We start from the raw sequence: 16505 nt of genomic DNA, 5'->3' as shown, positions 1-16505 counted from the left end.
AAAAAAAAAAAATCCACAAGAAAGAGTCGTCAGCTTCCATTAACAGAGCCTGGCGTGGCTCAATGGTAGCAAGGTAGCACTAATGGTCGCCCTCTGCCTTCGATATTTCCCCCATCACTAACTCGCCATGGGCAAGAGAGACAATCGAGTGGTGAGTCGTGTCACACAACTGCGGGTCATCGTGGGCGGTTATATCGGGAAAGAAGCTCAACGTAACAGGAGCCTGACGTTGGTGTATCCCTCCGCTGGTGGTTCTGGTGCTAGGCCCGGACGCGATCTCTCTCTTAACACGCGCGTCAACATGGCTCCTGAGGAGATACGTTTTTTGGGCTTATTTCGTGTCACAGTTTCTAGGGTCGAGTTTGTCGGTGCTCGTTTTGAAGCAGACGTCGCAGGTCGATTATTGGTCCCAGCACCAAGAAAACGGGTCTTTTCGCTGTGACGTTGGAGTGTTTTTCTGTCTGTATGCAGCCTCGATATATACGAGCTTCCATTAAAGTGATTGCAAGTCGCCCGGTGTGTTTAGCTAGCTTAGTTCACGTTGTTTGCTCATGCCAATTTAATAATGTTGTCAGGAAAGTGCGTGTAGTCTGCAGCGGACGGGTAACGATGCATATTTTATAATCTATGACGCGAATAGGATTGGTTGCTGACATGTCGGTTATAACTGTAACGTTACACATCTTTGACAGCGTGTTGGATAACTTACACTAAGGTGTCGTAGTTTAATACAACGGCCCAGCAACACATTACATAATGCACACGAGTAACGTGCTGTGTTTACTTTGAACTGTTTGAGAGGTGCTATATGTTTACATTGTGGATGTATATGTTGATGCCAGGTACTGTTGAACGCCTGTTTATCTCGGTGTAATCTCTAGTATCTGGGTGTATTTTAATAACCTCCATTATAAATGTATGACCTGCTTTCCTCTGCTTGGTGTCCCAGGCTTACATCAACCCCATCGCTGCTTCACGATCCAGGGGGCCAGTAAATAACACAGGACCAACAATACAAGATTATTTAAGCAGACCTCGACCAACATGGTGAGTACCGGACAAACTTCCTCACAGCCCTGACTTCAAGAGGTGCTCCTTGGTGACCAAAAGACACTGGGTATAGGGGCATTCATTCCCCGGTTATTCCTGAGGGCTGTGCTGCATCCATGTCAATCAATATCACTGCTGGATGTAGATATAGAGATGTGCAAGGTGTCCTCCTCATGTGATCATGTTTTCCCAAATGGATTTGAGTCTGTGTAGTTGGAACATCAGCATCATTTTAGGACACTTTGCTCTCACAAGTGCCCTGCCAACGAGTATTGAGAGAAGAGAGGGAGGTCCTCTGATGTGTGTATTTTATTGCCCCAATGCATTGATTATAAATAAGGAAGATTTAACTGTCAACAGCCTTCTCAAACCCTTTTTACATGCATAAATACATCATTAAAGGCATATCTATTTTAAACGCTGATCATGAATAATTTAGCCTTCCGCAGACAAAGAGCTTCCAGTTGTCTTCTAGAAAGAAAACAAATTATATTTGTCTCAGGAAAAGATAGAATTGAAAATATATGAATTATCTGTAAAGGTTTCCTTTGACTTTTTTTGCTCCTGTGAAACCTCCATTTGCATTACTCAAAGAGCAACATGTTTTCAATGCACTATTTAAAGGTAAATGTGGTATAATACCTATTACTTGTCTTACAAAATGAGTTACGGGACTTCCATTAATCATATTTTATTTTACTTGACAACAGAATACTCTTAATTCATTACACAATTGAAATGAATAGAACTCAGGAGGTATGCATTGTTAAAATGAGTGGCTGTCAATCAAGTAGTGAGATGAAGAGCTGCAGCTGACGGGTGCATTCACTGTATTGCCAGATGTAATCCTCTCCAATCCCTCCTAAAATCTTACAACTGTTTTATTGTTTCTTCATCAGGGAGGAGTTAAAGGAGCAGCTGGAGAAGAAGAAGAAGGGCTCTCGGGCCTTGGCTGAATTTGAGGACAAAATGAACGTGGTACGTTTGTATTGTGGAGACCTCAATCATCCCCGTATCTTTCATTACATTTTTTTCCAGCTATGAATGTCAATAATAATGGCTCGAGTTAGTAATTCAACCCTACTACAAAACTATTCTTCATGTTTGGATGAATGTGTCACTACAAATGGGGAAGAAACTGCAATATAGTAGATTAATACTTTAATACTGACCATGTGCTTCTGTTTTCAGAAATGGAGGAAAGAACTGGCAAAAAACAGAGAGAAGCTGTTAGCTGGAATTGAGAAAGAGAAGGAGAAAAAGACAACTGAGAAAAAGACAGCTGACAAAGAGAAAGACAAAAAGATAACTGACAAAGAGAAAGACAAAAAGACAATTGAAAAAGAAAAGGAGAAGAAAGAGAAAAAAGAGGTATTGCATTTCACTTTCATCAGACATTTGAATGACCTCACTCTCGCATCCTCGTCTTGTACTGACTGTGGCTTTTCATTTGTCCTCAGAAAAAGAAGAAAGAGAAGAAGAAATCCAACAGGGTGAGGAGAGACCTCCAGTATTTTGATGGCCAACTTTGCTACAGCCCTGTCAGACGCACACACACACACACACACACACACACACACACGTACTGTCTGCTTGTTACGGGTCTCTTATTGTGTTCCAGTTCCCAAACGAGTAAATAACCTCAAATCTAATGAAACCTGCTTTCATTGTGTTTTGGTCAAGCATTCTTCATCTTCCTCCTCCTCTTCGAGTTCTGATTCCCCTTGCAGCTTCTCCACAGAATCTCAAGATGTGGTAAGTCAAAACATGAATAAAAATACTGCAATTCAGAAGCATGGAGCTCTTTAAATGGAGACAACCCAGATGTTTCTCTGCTGGATGTCTCATTGTCCTGATTTGATTGGTTACTGTTAGCTGCTGTTTGCTTGTGGTACTCTAGCAAAGGTACATTCTATTGATAGCTCCCTGCATATAGACCGGGGTCGTTTTTTGATATTCTGAGTGAGTTGGTTGACGTTTAACAGCTGTTCAGAAATATATGGACTCTGTGATTTGTTTTTTTTTATCAACTTTGCATAATCGGCTCGTCGTCTCCATTACATTGTCTCTCACATAATGTATCACGACACTGTTTGATTTTGTATTTGTGTTTACAGGATGAAAAGAAGAGTGTGAAAAAAAAGCGGAAGAGAAAGAAGTCCTCAACCAGGAGAGCATCCGACAGCTTGGAGGGAGAATCTGTTGCTGAAAGCAAGGTTTTTCTTTTTTTAACAGCACAGTTGGCTTTCCGTGTTACAGTGCACTTAAATAGAATCAGGTTCTAGTGTTAAAATATGGGCAATTAAAACGGTTGTCTTACAATTATGTTTGTTTTTTTAAATGCCAACGTTTATTCAAATTGTTGTTGTTGTTTCCCCCCCACCCTCCCAAGAAGAAAAAGAAAAGAATAAAGGAAGATGGGGACAAAGACAAGGTAATTAACTTTTATTCAGTAACCCACCTGAAGTTACTGTTTGGAACTTCTAACTAGTGATGAAACATTCTCATATTAATACTGATTCCTCTTTCTGGCTGAAATAACTAAACAAGACCATCAGCAAGAACATTATTCTATTTCCACTGTATATCATTATTTGTAATGCTTGTCATCGGGGCCACTGGGTCGGATTCCACGTCAAATTGGACAAAATCATGCAGCATCACCACAAACTCCTTCAACTCAGACTCCAGCGGGGGCCTCCAGCGGGGGCCTCCAGCAGCGACCAGCTCGCCACAAACGAACCCAGATTCGGCTTCGATGCCGCCGTCTGACCGGCAGTCGGAGCTCTGCAGATCAACGCAGCTCAGAGGCTCCTCGTCCAGCCAGGAGCAGAGTTCTGCCTCCCTGCTCCGCCAGTCCTGGCTGGGAGGAGCCGACACTGACGCCACGCTGCTGGAGGCTCAGGCCGGATCTCTGGGTCCATGCACAGAAGAGAGCCCCAGATGGACCGTCGGACCCTGCTGCAGTCACATGGGAGGTTTTCTGAAGGCACTGTGGTCCTCAAACACTACTGCTTTCGCCCACAGGAAACGTCAAAAGTCAACATAAAATGAATCGTATTCATTGTAATCATCATAATAACTAACTTTGAAGCTGTTAGTTTGTGCATATATATCCACAGATGTGAGGTTTTTGAAAACTTTTATTACTTGTCCGTTATTCTTGCCAGTTAAATTGAGTTGAACGAGTGTTATAAAGCATTCACAATTGTGATGTAACTCTTGTGTCTGTTAGGATGACAAGAGTCGTAAAAGAAAGAGGAAGGCTGAGCGGAGTTATAAAGACTCCTCTTCAGAGTCATCTGCAGAATCTGACAGGGAAGAGGGAGTAAGTATTTTTCTTATATGCTGATAGATGTAACTTTTCTTTCACTTTGTTCCTCCTTTTATCCTTTTGTTTGTGTGCTACCTAATGCTGAAATCAGTGTGCCAGAATAATTGCAGCTTTCATTACATTCATTAAACTTCATCCTTCAAATATTTACTCAAAGATAACAATACATATTCTAGTTTGAGTCCACAGAGACATGGTTCAGTCATACATAACTCAACTTTATAGTGTCACAGTACAGGCTAATGGACAGTAAAACATTGTTTCTGAGTTGCACTTGGTAGTGATTGGATGGTTGGCTCAGTCAGATTAACGGCTACTGCAAGTTCAACTCGTGGCGCTCTAAATGTTGCGTGCAGCCCCTCGGAGAGCAACGCGTGACAACAGCGGTAGAGACTGATCAAAGTGGTTTTATGACACACAAACCAACCACCATCTAAAAGTAAAGCCCTCACCTCAATGGTGTTGGTAATTAAAATGAGTCCAACTATCGGCTTTTTTTCTCTCTCGATCAAACCTTTTTTTATTGGATGAAAATGATTTGTAAAAATGGTTGTAAAACGGCAAACCTAAAGTATAAGGAGGAAGTTCACGGCAACATATCATAAATTGATCGTGCTAAATAAAAGATTTTAACAGTCATAAGAGGAAACAATTTGTCTCAACCAGTTGTTAACTGAACTTGAACACACTCCATAATTGGGAAATAATACAGTTGCATGAAAGGGGCTTTTTGTTTTCTCAGGGATACTTCCCTCAAGTAATATTCTCATTTCAACTTTTCCCTCCCGCAGGTTGAAGCCAAGAAGAAAAAGAGAAGTAGCGAGGAAAAGGAGAAAATAACAGTGAGAAATCTACTCATTTTTCACTTATAAGATTTTAGTTTCAGCCAGTACGAATCAAGCCGACAGCAAAGACTAACGTCAGGGACGTAATAATTTAGTAAGTAGATAATATTTAACTGCGAGTTGAAAGATGTTTTGGACAGGTCCACATGGAGGGCATCTTAATAACACAGATCCAATATGTAAAACAAGTGCCTCCTCTGAAAGAAAGTAACTAGCATTAAAAAATAACATCTGTATCGCTACACCTCCTAACAAATGTGCATTGTTAAACCATCTGCATAATATATGCTAAATTTAAGGGGAAATGACTTGAACACTAACATCAAATGTTTTGCGTTCACAGGACAAATCCAAGAAGAAAAGGAAAAGGAAGCACAAGAAACACGGCAGAAAAAAGAAAAAGAATGCAGCCTCTCAGTCAGACTCGGAGCTGGATTAACAAAGCGCATCTTGACGGTTCGCTCGCCCTCCGGACAGTTAACATGTAGAGTTATTTTTGCTTTTGACCTCCAACCTTCTCCCATCCAGCTTTGGTCCTCGCGCTTGACCGAGGGGCCCACAGACTCGTAGGGCTGTGGTTCTCAGAGTGAAGGCGAGATGGAGGGAGGCACTCGTCCCTCTAAGCGGCAACTACCGGTACATATCTTCTGTTGGTTTTTACCACCGTGTTTTTTTTTAGATAAGGTTTCTTTAAACCACGGGACTGAAGTGAATTCGCACACCGCCCCCATCGTCTTGGTGATATCAATGTGACTGGCACTTGTTTTCACCTTCAGAAGGCCGGCTCCCTCTGAGCCGCTCTCTCTGCTTAAAACCCGACATCTCGCATTTCCAGTTGCTAGATGCTGTCGTCATGTCGTGCCTGCGTCGTGCATGTAGACCAGATAACCTGGTGTCTCGCCAGCCTCATATTGAAGTTGGACTTCTGATAAAAAATTTGAGCGTCAGTCAGCATTTATACAGCGGATACTTGTTCTGAAAGATGAATTGTTGCACTGCAGTGTAAATGTATAAACAATGGGAATTCATGAATAAAGTATTGTTTTAGCCGTTAGTGCTGGTTATTAGTTACATTTATTGAGAGGCTCTTTAATTTATGTTCTCTGTATGAATGGTTACCCCGCCCACTTATTAGAAACTGTTAATATGGTCCTCACTGTCTTCTTTACCACTTTAACTAGGATCTGCTGTGAATAACCAAATTATTTAATTCCATCACTTGTTGATGGTTGCAGACTGTTTCCTTGTTTGATGGTGATTAACCAGTAGACTGATATTGAATGTGTGTTTCACGCAGGATGCAGTTTGCATCCATTTTTTGGTGGAAATAGTACTTTACATAAAGATTGAATACTGATAATATAAATGCAATCAAAGCTTAAGAAAATAACTCATCAAAGTTTACTTTTTTAGTTCAGTATAAATTATCTAATAATCATTTCTTTCTCAAATGTAGCTATATTTGGTTTTCAGTGCACATGAGTAATATGATTATCCCCGTTTTCAAATCAACAGAACAAATGTGTTGTATGCTAAGACAGTTGGTCGTGGCTCATCTTCAGGTTGCAGCCCAAAAGGAGCTGTGATGGAGTTGGATGTAATGGGTTTTCCACATATTTATTTAAAAATATTGAATATGGAACTTCAGAAAGCCGAGAGAACAGATAGACATCTTGGAATATTTATGCTTAAGCATGATCATGTAAGCAGCATTGTGTCATTTGAACTACTGATTCCTGGTTAGTCATTTAATTTTGTCAGCTGACCATATGTATGTAAATTCTTAATCTGCAAAGTAACTACAGTGAGGAAATAGCAGAACATGGAAATACTCGAAAGTACATCTAAATTACACTCGGTACAATTCGTATGTAATTTGACTCGAATACATTCTGCCTCTGTGAAAACATTGTGAAACATTAGTTCATAACTTGAAAAACGTGCTTGTCTTGCTCAATCATCCACCGACTGTAACGGCAGGTTCGGTTTGAGACAGTCAACATACTTCCTTCTTTGGAAAAAATATTCTATTCCTTAGAAGTGCTGCAGGCCTGTCTTGTGACGTTGAACAATGGTTAGGTATCAAAGGGCAACGTTATCGTGTAAACCCTGTTTAATCATTGCCGTGTGGGGGCATGTTTGCAGTCTCACACGATAACGCAATACCCTCTAAATTCCAAGCGTGGTCAACGGTTGAGATCTGGTTCCAGAAACACTCCTGACCCAGTCTCACAGTTACAGGACACACTGGGTGTGATACACTTTCACTTCCGGATTTGGGCCAGTGGGAGGGCCTGACCTGCCATATAAAGCAGAGCACGCCTGGTTCAGATCAGAGGAAGTGAGAGACAAAGGACAGTAAGCTGTTGAATCACTTCACTCGCAAGGTAAGTGATAACAACTGAATATGTATCCAATCCTTTTATTGTCATACTTGTATGTACTGCTTTATAATCAGTCGCAACTTCTATTAGTACTTTTCTGTAATGTTTGGAGTGAAAGGAAGATCCTTGTTCGGGCTAAAAATAAACAGTCCGTTTCACAGTGAAGTCACAACATCTGATTTAGAGATAGGAAGCAAAAATATGCAGGAAGTTTTTCATTTTTTTAAACCTCTCAATGAATCACATTCAACTGGTTAAAAAAGGCGACATCCTACTACTCTCTTGCAGATGTTGAGGGTAACTCTGTGGTTACTCGTGGGAGGGTTTGCGTGTGCGTCCCACTCCATCATATGTCCAGATGGGAACATCTGCTCTGATCTCGCCACCTGCTGTATGACTACACTTGGGTACAGCTGCTGCAACTATCCACAAGTAAGTGATGTCCACATATAATGCAACTGGACCTGTAGTTGTTAACATTTTGGGATGGTCGAAGGGTTGCAAATACTCTACCTTTAATCTCTGTGTGTCTGTAGGCAGTGTGTTGCTCTGACCAGGCCCACTGCTGCCCTTCCGGGTTTCATTGCAACCTCGTTACCAAGATGTGCATCAAAAACCCGTTGCTGATGATACCCATGGTGAAGAAGCAAGCTGCAGAGGAACCGAGCCGCCCTGCTCTACCTGTTTCTCCACTTCAGAGGCCCGTGAACGACCAAGTGCCAGAGCAACAGAAGAGCTCCGTTGTTCGCTGTGACAGCTACTACGTGTGTCCTGATAGAACAACGTGCTGCAGACACCCAACAGGGGCCTGGTTCTGTTGCATGTACACTTATGTGAGTCTTTTGCAACAACTGTTGTTTAACTCCTAGGGGCCACTGACATGGTCATGGAAGCTTACGACACATTTGTTTTGGCATAAAGTTGTTTAAAGTTCATTTAATGAATAACCTGTGATTTGTAACTTTTAGGGAAGGTGTTGTCTGGATGGCTATCACTGTTGTCCGTATGGCTACAACTGTGACCTCACGTATACGCGCTGTGTGGCGCAAGGCCTGAGGTATCCGTTCTCCCCCCACAAAAGTATGTCGTCAATGCCTGCCTCTCTCATTTCGCCTTCAGAGGGAAAAAGCAGCTTGCAAGAGGTATGACATACTGTGAATGTGCCTTTTGACTATGGTGTATTCTGTGATTGGTTATCTGAATGCCTACTCATTAACATAAAGTTATAATTGAAATCATATGCAAAGGGTTTATTCATATTCATGAGCACTCTGCATTTTGGGTTCTCATCCTGGCTTTTTCTACCTGGTTTAATGTTGACTATAACATCTGATCAAACTACATCTAGAGAGTGCTGAACACATCTTAATACATAATAAACCTATTTTTAATTTTGTAATTCAATAATATGGAGGAAGAAAAACAGCATTTAGAGGCTTTAAAGATCTATTATTTCAAGAAATGTAGATGACATGTTATCTGATATGAAAATAAACACGTATCAGTGATTGAACGTATTATTAACCAGGGAATAATGGTCAGTATGTCTCTACCTTCTGCAGACATCAATGACCGTGCTGACAGAAGCCAGGGAGGTCATCAATGAGGATGGAGCCATTCGCTGTGATGACCAGTTTTACTGCCCAGCGGGGACAACTTGCTGCAAGGGACCCAGAAGCCGATGGAGCTGCTGTCCTTTCCCACTGGTATGAATAGGCCATACATGTTTAAAGCCATCATTAAGCAATGATGCTGTGATCAGAAGGAGAACAATTGGACCAAAGTGCTTCGACAAACTGGAAGATACAGGGTTGAATAATTAAATGACCGTTCACATCATAAGCACCACATACTGACGCAACTGCCAAACAATTCCAAGTGTTTTGTTTTGACCGTAAATTTTTATATTCACACTTACTGCAGTAATTTACAAGTCCATACTGTATTGTTTCTAATACTTCTTCTGATTCAGGGCCAGTGTTGTGCAGATGGTGTGCACTGCTGTGGTTATGGATTTACATGCGACCCCACCTCCCTGACATGCAAGAAAAAGTACTCGGAGATCCCCTCACGAGCACAGGAAGACGCCAAAACAGCACTGTGACAGTTTTGCCATAACATATTTCGTTACATTTTTCAGATGAAATCTAATGCATCATCATCTATAGATAACGGATACTTTGGGGAATAATGTGCTTATGACTTTAAAAAATGATTTCTCTCCATAGTGAATACCTTTTGTGAGTTATCTGTATTGGTTCTCACAAGGGATGGGATGTAAACAATTGTTCTCAATAACCAGCTCTGCAAGATTCCATACAAAATGTGGTAGCCAATTGTTGTGGTTTCAGAGCTATGTTGAGACTTTTTAATCAAATGATCTCTTTAGCAATAGACATGGAAATCATATACCTGTACAACCATAATCTTTTCTAACAACGCAACTAATTGAATACCTGCAAATACATGAACTTTAAATAAAACTTTTAGGCAGATAAGACTTTTTTTGTGTTGTATATCTTAAATAAATAAATATATATTCTCATGTTGCATTGATAGACCAGTCACACGCATCCAGACATGGATATTATTTAACTGTGGCGGTCTTCAAAGGGCTTTTACTTTGAAAGCAATAAGCAGAGGTACCTGCTCACTCAGGGGTGGAAGGAAACGAGAGAGCTGATGGGATCGATAAGAGAGCTTTGCGCCAAAAGAAGAGGACATTAGGAACATTCCGTGTGGCAAAGGGGAAGCAAGATCAATCATAAGAGAGGCAGTGAGGGAGGTATGACAGCGGGAGTGGGACGACAACGGAAAAGGAAGACACTATCACAACATTCAGAAATCAATAAATGTAGGATCATTCAAAGGGAGGTGTCGAAGGGAGGAGATAATCATTTCAAGATTGAGATTCGGGCACACAGGGCTGGACACAATGTTGTTTTTAATGGCAAAGGTGGTCACGTGTGTGTGTGTGGGTGTGGAGAGAGAGAAGATGTAGAGCATGTCATAATGAAGTGCCTAAAGTTCAAAGCAGAAAGGACCAGATTGAGGTCCAGGGTTTGTCAGATGGGGGTGGAGCTTGGGGGGCGGGGCTAACACAAGGCTCTGTTGCGTTTCATCTAGGAAACAGGACGAGGGTGTCGGTGGGTTAGGGCTGGTTAGGTGATCAGTTGTATGTTCATGTTTCTGCACACTCCGGTTCAGTAGGTGGCGGTATGCACCTTCGAAAGTTGCGAGCCGCCATTACACAATAAAGAAGAAAAAAAAGAAGACGCACTAAGCGGAAGCTTCCGCTTCCATTTCCGACTGTCGCACTTCCTTGGTTTGCCGCTCGTTCACATGTGGTTCCGGGTTGAGGTGAGGAGATTTCCAATGGTGGTAAAATGAGCGAAATAGAAGAACTCAAAGTGTTTGTCTCCGAGCGGCTGTATGCTGCTGCTTCTGAAATATTCGGTGTCGTAGAAAAAACCATCACGGATTACGAGGAGAAAGTCACGCGTTTGAAGGAAGAAAACGACCGTAACCGTTCTCTGTTGGACATCATCCTCAAAACCAAGTCGCCACAGAAACAAGGTTGGTTCAGTCGAGAGCAAGTTTAGCTAGTTTGTGCCGGTGCACACCCAAATAAACAAAGATAACTTTACGAGGACTAAAGGCAGTAAACAGGACATCACTACATTGCTTTATATGGAAGTAGGATGTGGAAACTGACGTCAACTAGGTTAACTAACGTTAACTTTTAGCTGTATGTTTAGCTCAGGGTAGCTAGCTAGCTTAATCGATTATTGGTTCACACCAATCGTGATATTTCTTTGCCACACCGAAAGGTCTCACTTCATTGTTGTTCACAGTTTTGGTTCAAACTATTTTGCATTATGTACTATACTGTTATAGTCTTAGTTATTCGTTAAGGTTAACTTAACAAGGGTGCTTCCGTTTAAAAATCTAGCAGGGGCATCACTTAATGAAGTAAGAGCCCATTAAAGTACTAAACTTTCTTTCTCTCATGTCTCCTCTTTCGTTGTCCAATATAATGTGTGATCTCAAAAACATATAGGACATCTTTGGTTAACACAGTATTTAAAAAGTGGTAATTCTGTCTGATTATTTGTGGAGAAACTCTGTTTAAGAGCAATTGCTTACATTATCTAATTGACTCCACGACAAAATCGTCTGAGTCGACTAATACGTTTTTAGTTGAGGACAGTCCTGGTACACTGTCACGAATTACTGAGACACTTAAATACAACAATCATTGATAATGTTATAAGTAAATCTTGTGCATTTTATGACTGTCGAGTATAAAATGTTTTCGACAAAAACAATTATATTGCATGCTGGATAAAGATTATGCCATACAACTTATTTTCATAAATTATATTTGACTGCTTTTTCCTCCACTGTGTTAAAAAAGATAATGCTAACACTCAAAGTCTGGCTGCTGCCAGCAGCATGTCATACAGACATGATGACGCCCTTAATGCCACAACAATGTGTTGCATATGGGACAGCTGCCAGCAGCAGTATTGACATGCAAATGAATGCTTCATTTCACATCTATTCTATTCATTAGATCTCCAGTGTCAGAACCAGCGTGGGTCCAACACAAAGTGTTCAGAGAGACAGCAAGTGCGATTACTGACAGTGGCAAGACGGATCAGCTGCCGTAAATCATATTTGTGATTTTTGTTGACTCAACTAAGCTCCCATGGATACATCCTTCGAGCAACCTCTTGTACTTTTTTGTTTATCATTATTTTATTGTATGTAAGATTTTGCTGGTTTTGAAACCATAAGGAACATAAATAACTCTTTCCAAATAATTACTGTTAGTCATTTACAACAATCGACTCAACAAATAATAATAAATCATCCTTTTTAATATAATTTAAAACTATTTATTAAAAATGTTTTTAAATACAAGTTGAAAAAATGTCTCCGCTTGTTCTCTCCTAATATGGTGTCAGTAGGTGCTGCAAGCTGCCAGTGGCAATAGTTGTCACAGGAGTGCAACGGCCACTCGGAGACTTGCCACAGTCCTGACACCTGACTGACGCTTGCCACACAGTTGCTACTGTGGTGCCGGTGCCAAAAGGAGGAGCTCAGCCTTGCTGACTGTTCTTGCTGGCAATTATTTTGAATGATGCCAATAACTCAAGAAAATGGCAAAAGTTTTTCATTTAACACTACATGTTTTACCCCTGTGCCTCTCTTTACTCTTCAGGAGCTTGTTCTGCCAAAAGTACTACCCCTACCGCTGCATCAGATTCAAGTCTTGTTCGCAAGGCCAGAGATCCCCCCCGCAATTCCAGTGGTAGGATTTAAGTCTAACAATACATTCTTCTCTCCAGTAAAATTAGTCTATTAAAACCCTCTGTGAAGCACAAAAAAAAGACTGATGTGTTTTCAACATGGACACCATTAACCACTATTAGTTACCCAGGTTTAATGCGCTACTGCAGTCATTATGTTATAAAAACACTTATTGTTAAGTGCAACCTGGTTTTCCAGTAAAAACATGACACTAATGATTTACTCATACTGTCGTTTCTCGTATTCCTCTCTGGAATGGAATAAGGCATTTCAGTCATTTTATATGAGGCCTTTATTGAAGTGTGTCATAATTAGCAATTCTATAAAATGTCATACTGTCTCGTAAAGTATTTAAATTATAGCTTGATTAATTTTTTCCAGACTCGCAGTGCTCCTTCAACTCACGCACCGACTTTCTAAAGTTTGCAACAGATGACGACTGCCGCTACTGCTTGAAGAGAATTCAAGCCACTGAGACGCATTTGACGAGAAAACATTATTTTTTTGCTGTCCATTTTACCGAGTGTGGCACTGGTGAGTTTGAGTCACATTAAAATCAATGTAAGATGATACTTTGTTATTATAATGGATTACCTTCTTTTGCTAAATTCTCTAGTATGCTAACTGATGAAATGCTTAATGATGGCCTTTGAAGAATTCAGTCATTCAAAGTGTTGGCATGTGGTAAATGGGCTGTATTTTCTCTTTTTAGATAAATTTGTTGTACCATGTACGTGCAAAGACTTGATCCAGGGCAGAAGTCACTGGCACTGCCCATATTGCACAAAGATCATTTATCGGAAATGTAACTTTGAGGTGCACATATCAAAACAACATGGTATGTACTTTTTCTTGGATTTCTCTTGATTTTTGCTGTTATTTTACAATTCCTTTGTTTCGTTGTTAACGTATTTTTAAAAGTTCTGTATTAGATAAATGCTGTGTGCCACCACTAATAATGGTAATATTTTTCATTTTCACCGTATCGAAGTTTTTTACAACACTAACTTTTTACTTTCCAGGTTATCCAATACTGCAGCAAAGCCATGACGCAGGTTAGTTTACAAAATGTCTGATGTCCCTCTATTGTTCAAAAATTAATATTACCCCTCGCAATTTGACAAATTCGGTGCGTCAGAATGATGCAACCTTTTCCACTAGAAATTGTTTTTTAAATTGTGTTTGTTTTTTAAATAATAAAATCACTGATGATGTGTATATACTTGCTCTGAGAAACTCTTGGACATAATACGCGTGTCATAGTTTTTTCTCTTAACTTACTGTTACTGGAAGCATATTATGAGCCACAATGATGCCCTGTCTACTTTAAACAAGCAGCAAACAAATATATTTTAATGTGGAAACTAGAAATCAGTTTTTCGGCGAAATTAATTCTTTAATTTCTTTTTGATGGGCAGTAGGGGTGGTACAGCCACATATTTATTCACAGAGGCTTATAGTTTAAAGCAGCGGTCCACAACCTTTTTTGAGCCACGGACCGGTTCCGTGTCAGAAATTATTTTCACGGACCGGCAATATAAATGACGTAATGAATATGACGTCATACAATTATACGAAGGGCATAAAGTGCCAAAACTACAACTCATCATTACGCCGAATTAGTGTGAGCCGTGCGCTTGTTTACCTGCAACGAGCCGCTGATGGAGACGGCGACACAGACGTGTGTTTGGTCCGCTGCTCCTAACCGAGTTCTGGTCGCTGTCATTAGAACACCGGCAGAGTTGTTGTGTGAAATGTCCCTTAAGGCCACCGTCATTTGCATCTCATACACATTTTTTTTTAGCTCGGACGGGCTCGATTCACCGGGTGGGTTTGTTTACAAATGGGTTGCAGGTCTATTCTTTTGCAGTCGGGTCTTTTGTGGTTGGAGTACCGCTCAAACTCTTTTAAAAGCCTCTTCCACCCGGTCAACGTCTGAAACATGTAGAATATTCCGCTGTTCACTCGCCCACACAGCAGCGACTTTATCGGCCAACTTAAAAACAGTTGTCATTTCCCTGAAGTGACAGAATTCATTGAGCAGGTTGAACATGTTTTAAGATTCTTTGTCACTGAAATGTGCCGCCAGCAGAGGGTTCGGCGCGTGAGACTCGCCTGCAGCGATAAACCCGAACTTTAAGACTCCTGAACGCGGCTCAGACCGACACACGGGTGGATCCGGTCCTTTTTCAAAATAATATATTTTTCCGACTGATTTTTTTTTTTTATTACTACTTTTTGTATTCACTTTTTTTCCGCGGCCCGGTTCCAACCAAGCCGTGGACCGGTACCGGGCCACGGCCCGGGGGTTGGGGACCCCTGGTTTAAAGTACTGACTGAAAAGAACTGATATTTGGCAGACTACCATTATAATATAATACAGTACATTACTCTCCTTCCTCTTAGAGATGGATCAGCCCTCAGTCTCTGCCATTGAGGAGGATGCTCCCCTGAGTCCTGAACCTTGGTATCAGCAGGAGCTTGGCAGCCTGGACCAGGAGGACCAACAGACCTCACTGCTGCTTCAAGTTAAAGAAGAAGAAGAAGAGCAAGAAACGTGCAGACAAGGTCAGGTCGAAGTGCTTTGCATGCATAACTTCCCTTTCACAGCGTGTACAAATTTGTCAACAACTGGTATTTTGTTTTCCTTTTCCCCCAGTGAGTCATCCTGAGTGGCTGAACTCGGTGCACGTGAAGATTGAAGGCGAGCAAATACAAAAAGATAACAGTCAAATGAGTCTGGAGGAACATCCCGCTCAAGACCATGAATCCAGCATTGTCTGCGCAGACGGTTACATTCAAGACCTCAGCGTGGAAAGCAGCAAGACACATCTGCTTCCTAATTCTTCAAATCAACCTCTGGAAACGCTGCCTGATAGTGAAGCTGGTGGATTATGCCAGCCCACTGAGGAATCTCAGCACATCACACCTCGTACCAGTTTAAAGGAACTCGGTATCAAGAGGAAAGTGTCTGTGAAAAGAAAATCATCTCATAAAAAGACATCAACACTGTCTGCCAGTCAGAATCCCACCGGTCCTCATTGTTGTAAAGCATGTGGAAAGACTTTCTATTACATATACACACTGAGGACACACGTGCTAACGCACGCAGGGGATGCAATCCATATTTGTGGAATCTGTGGAAAACATTTAGAGTCTACGGAGAGCTTTGTCCAGCACATTCAAAGCCACACACAGAGGAAGAAATGTGGTATATGTGGCAAACAATTTTCGAACTATTTCCGTCTGAAACGGCACAAGAGATTTCACAGACCAAAGGGTTTAAAGTTCAAGGCATCAACTTAAATAATGGGTAAAATCCTACAAATGTCATGAATGCATCAAAACGAGCTGTGATACCGATTGTACATTATCGGAGCGATATTCAAACCTAGAGCTGGGCTTTACTGTATATAACTGTATTCATAAACTACTTTGTAGACTCCAATAAAAACCATCTTTGAAGTTAGATTTCTTCTGTGTATGTTATCATATAAAATACTAGCTTGTATATGATGTAATTAAACAGTCCCAAATTCCCCGTATTGTCCTTTCTGTCCCATGATGAGTGAGTGG

General features: G+C 41.0%; 3 protein-coding genes across 4 annotated transcripts; all 3 read left to right on the top strand.

Annotated features, from left to right (window-relative positions):
- Positions 1-42: 42 nt before the first annotated feature.
- Positions 43-6283, top strand: fam133b (family with sequence similarity 133 member B). 2 transcript variants are annotated; one of them, XM_056416199.1, is made up of 11 exons: positions 43-151; positions 950-1047; positions 1950-2028; positions 2242-2421; positions 2511-2543; positions 2734-2805; positions 3168-3266; positions 3446-3484; positions 4286-4378; positions 5176-5226; positions 5573-6283. In XM_056416199.1, the coding sequence occupies exons 1-11, from the start codon at positions 128-130 to the stop codon at positions 5666-5668; spliced, it is 864 nt and encodes a 287-aa protein (XP_056272174.1). In that variant the 5' UTR covers positions 43-127; the 3' UTR covers positions 5669-6283. The 2 variants fall into 2 exon arrangements, with proteins under 2 accessions (XP_056272174.1, XP_056272167.1); XM_056416192.1 differs by having other exon boundaries at positions 3443-3484.
- Positions 6284-7478: 1195 nt separating this feature from the next.
- On the top strand, positions 7479-10155 carry grna.2 (granulin a, tandem duplicate 2). Its single transcript, XM_056416183.1, has 6 exons — positions 7479-7616; positions 7902-8045; positions 8150-8446; positions 8582-8755; positions 9176-9319; positions 9586-10155. The coding sequence occupies exons 2-6, from the start codon at positions 7902-7904 to the stop codon at positions 9715-9717; spliced, it is 891 nt and encodes a 296-aa protein (XP_056272158.1). The 5' UTR covers positions 7479-7616; the 3' UTR covers positions 9718-10155.
- Positions 10156-10784: 629 nt separating this feature from the next.
- On the top strand, positions 10785-16398 carry LOC130197300 (zinc finger protein 564-like). The gene is made up of 7 exons (XM_056419904.1): positions 10785-11189; positions 12841-12930; positions 13311-13463; positions 13642-13767; positions 13952-13984; positions 15336-15497; positions 15589-16398. The coding sequence occupies exons 1-7, from the start codon at positions 11000-11002 to the stop codon at positions 16233-16235; spliced, it is 1401 nt and encodes a 466-aa protein (XP_056275879.1). The 5' UTR covers positions 10785-10999; the 3' UTR covers positions 16236-16398.
- The last annotated feature ends 107 nt before the right edge of the window (positions 16399-16505 follow it).

This window comes from Pseudoliparis swirei, chromosome 1, assembly GCF_029220125.1.
Source record: "Pseudoliparis swirei isolate HS2019 ecotype Mariana Trench chromosome 1, NWPU_hadal_v1, whole genome shotgun sequence".
In the NCBI taxonomy this organism is placed as follows: domain Eukaryota; kingdom Metazoa; phylum Chordata; class Actinopteri; order Perciformes; family Liparidae; genus Pseudoliparis; species Pseudoliparis swirei.
This window is presented reverse-complemented; position numbering and strand designations above follow the sequence as displayed.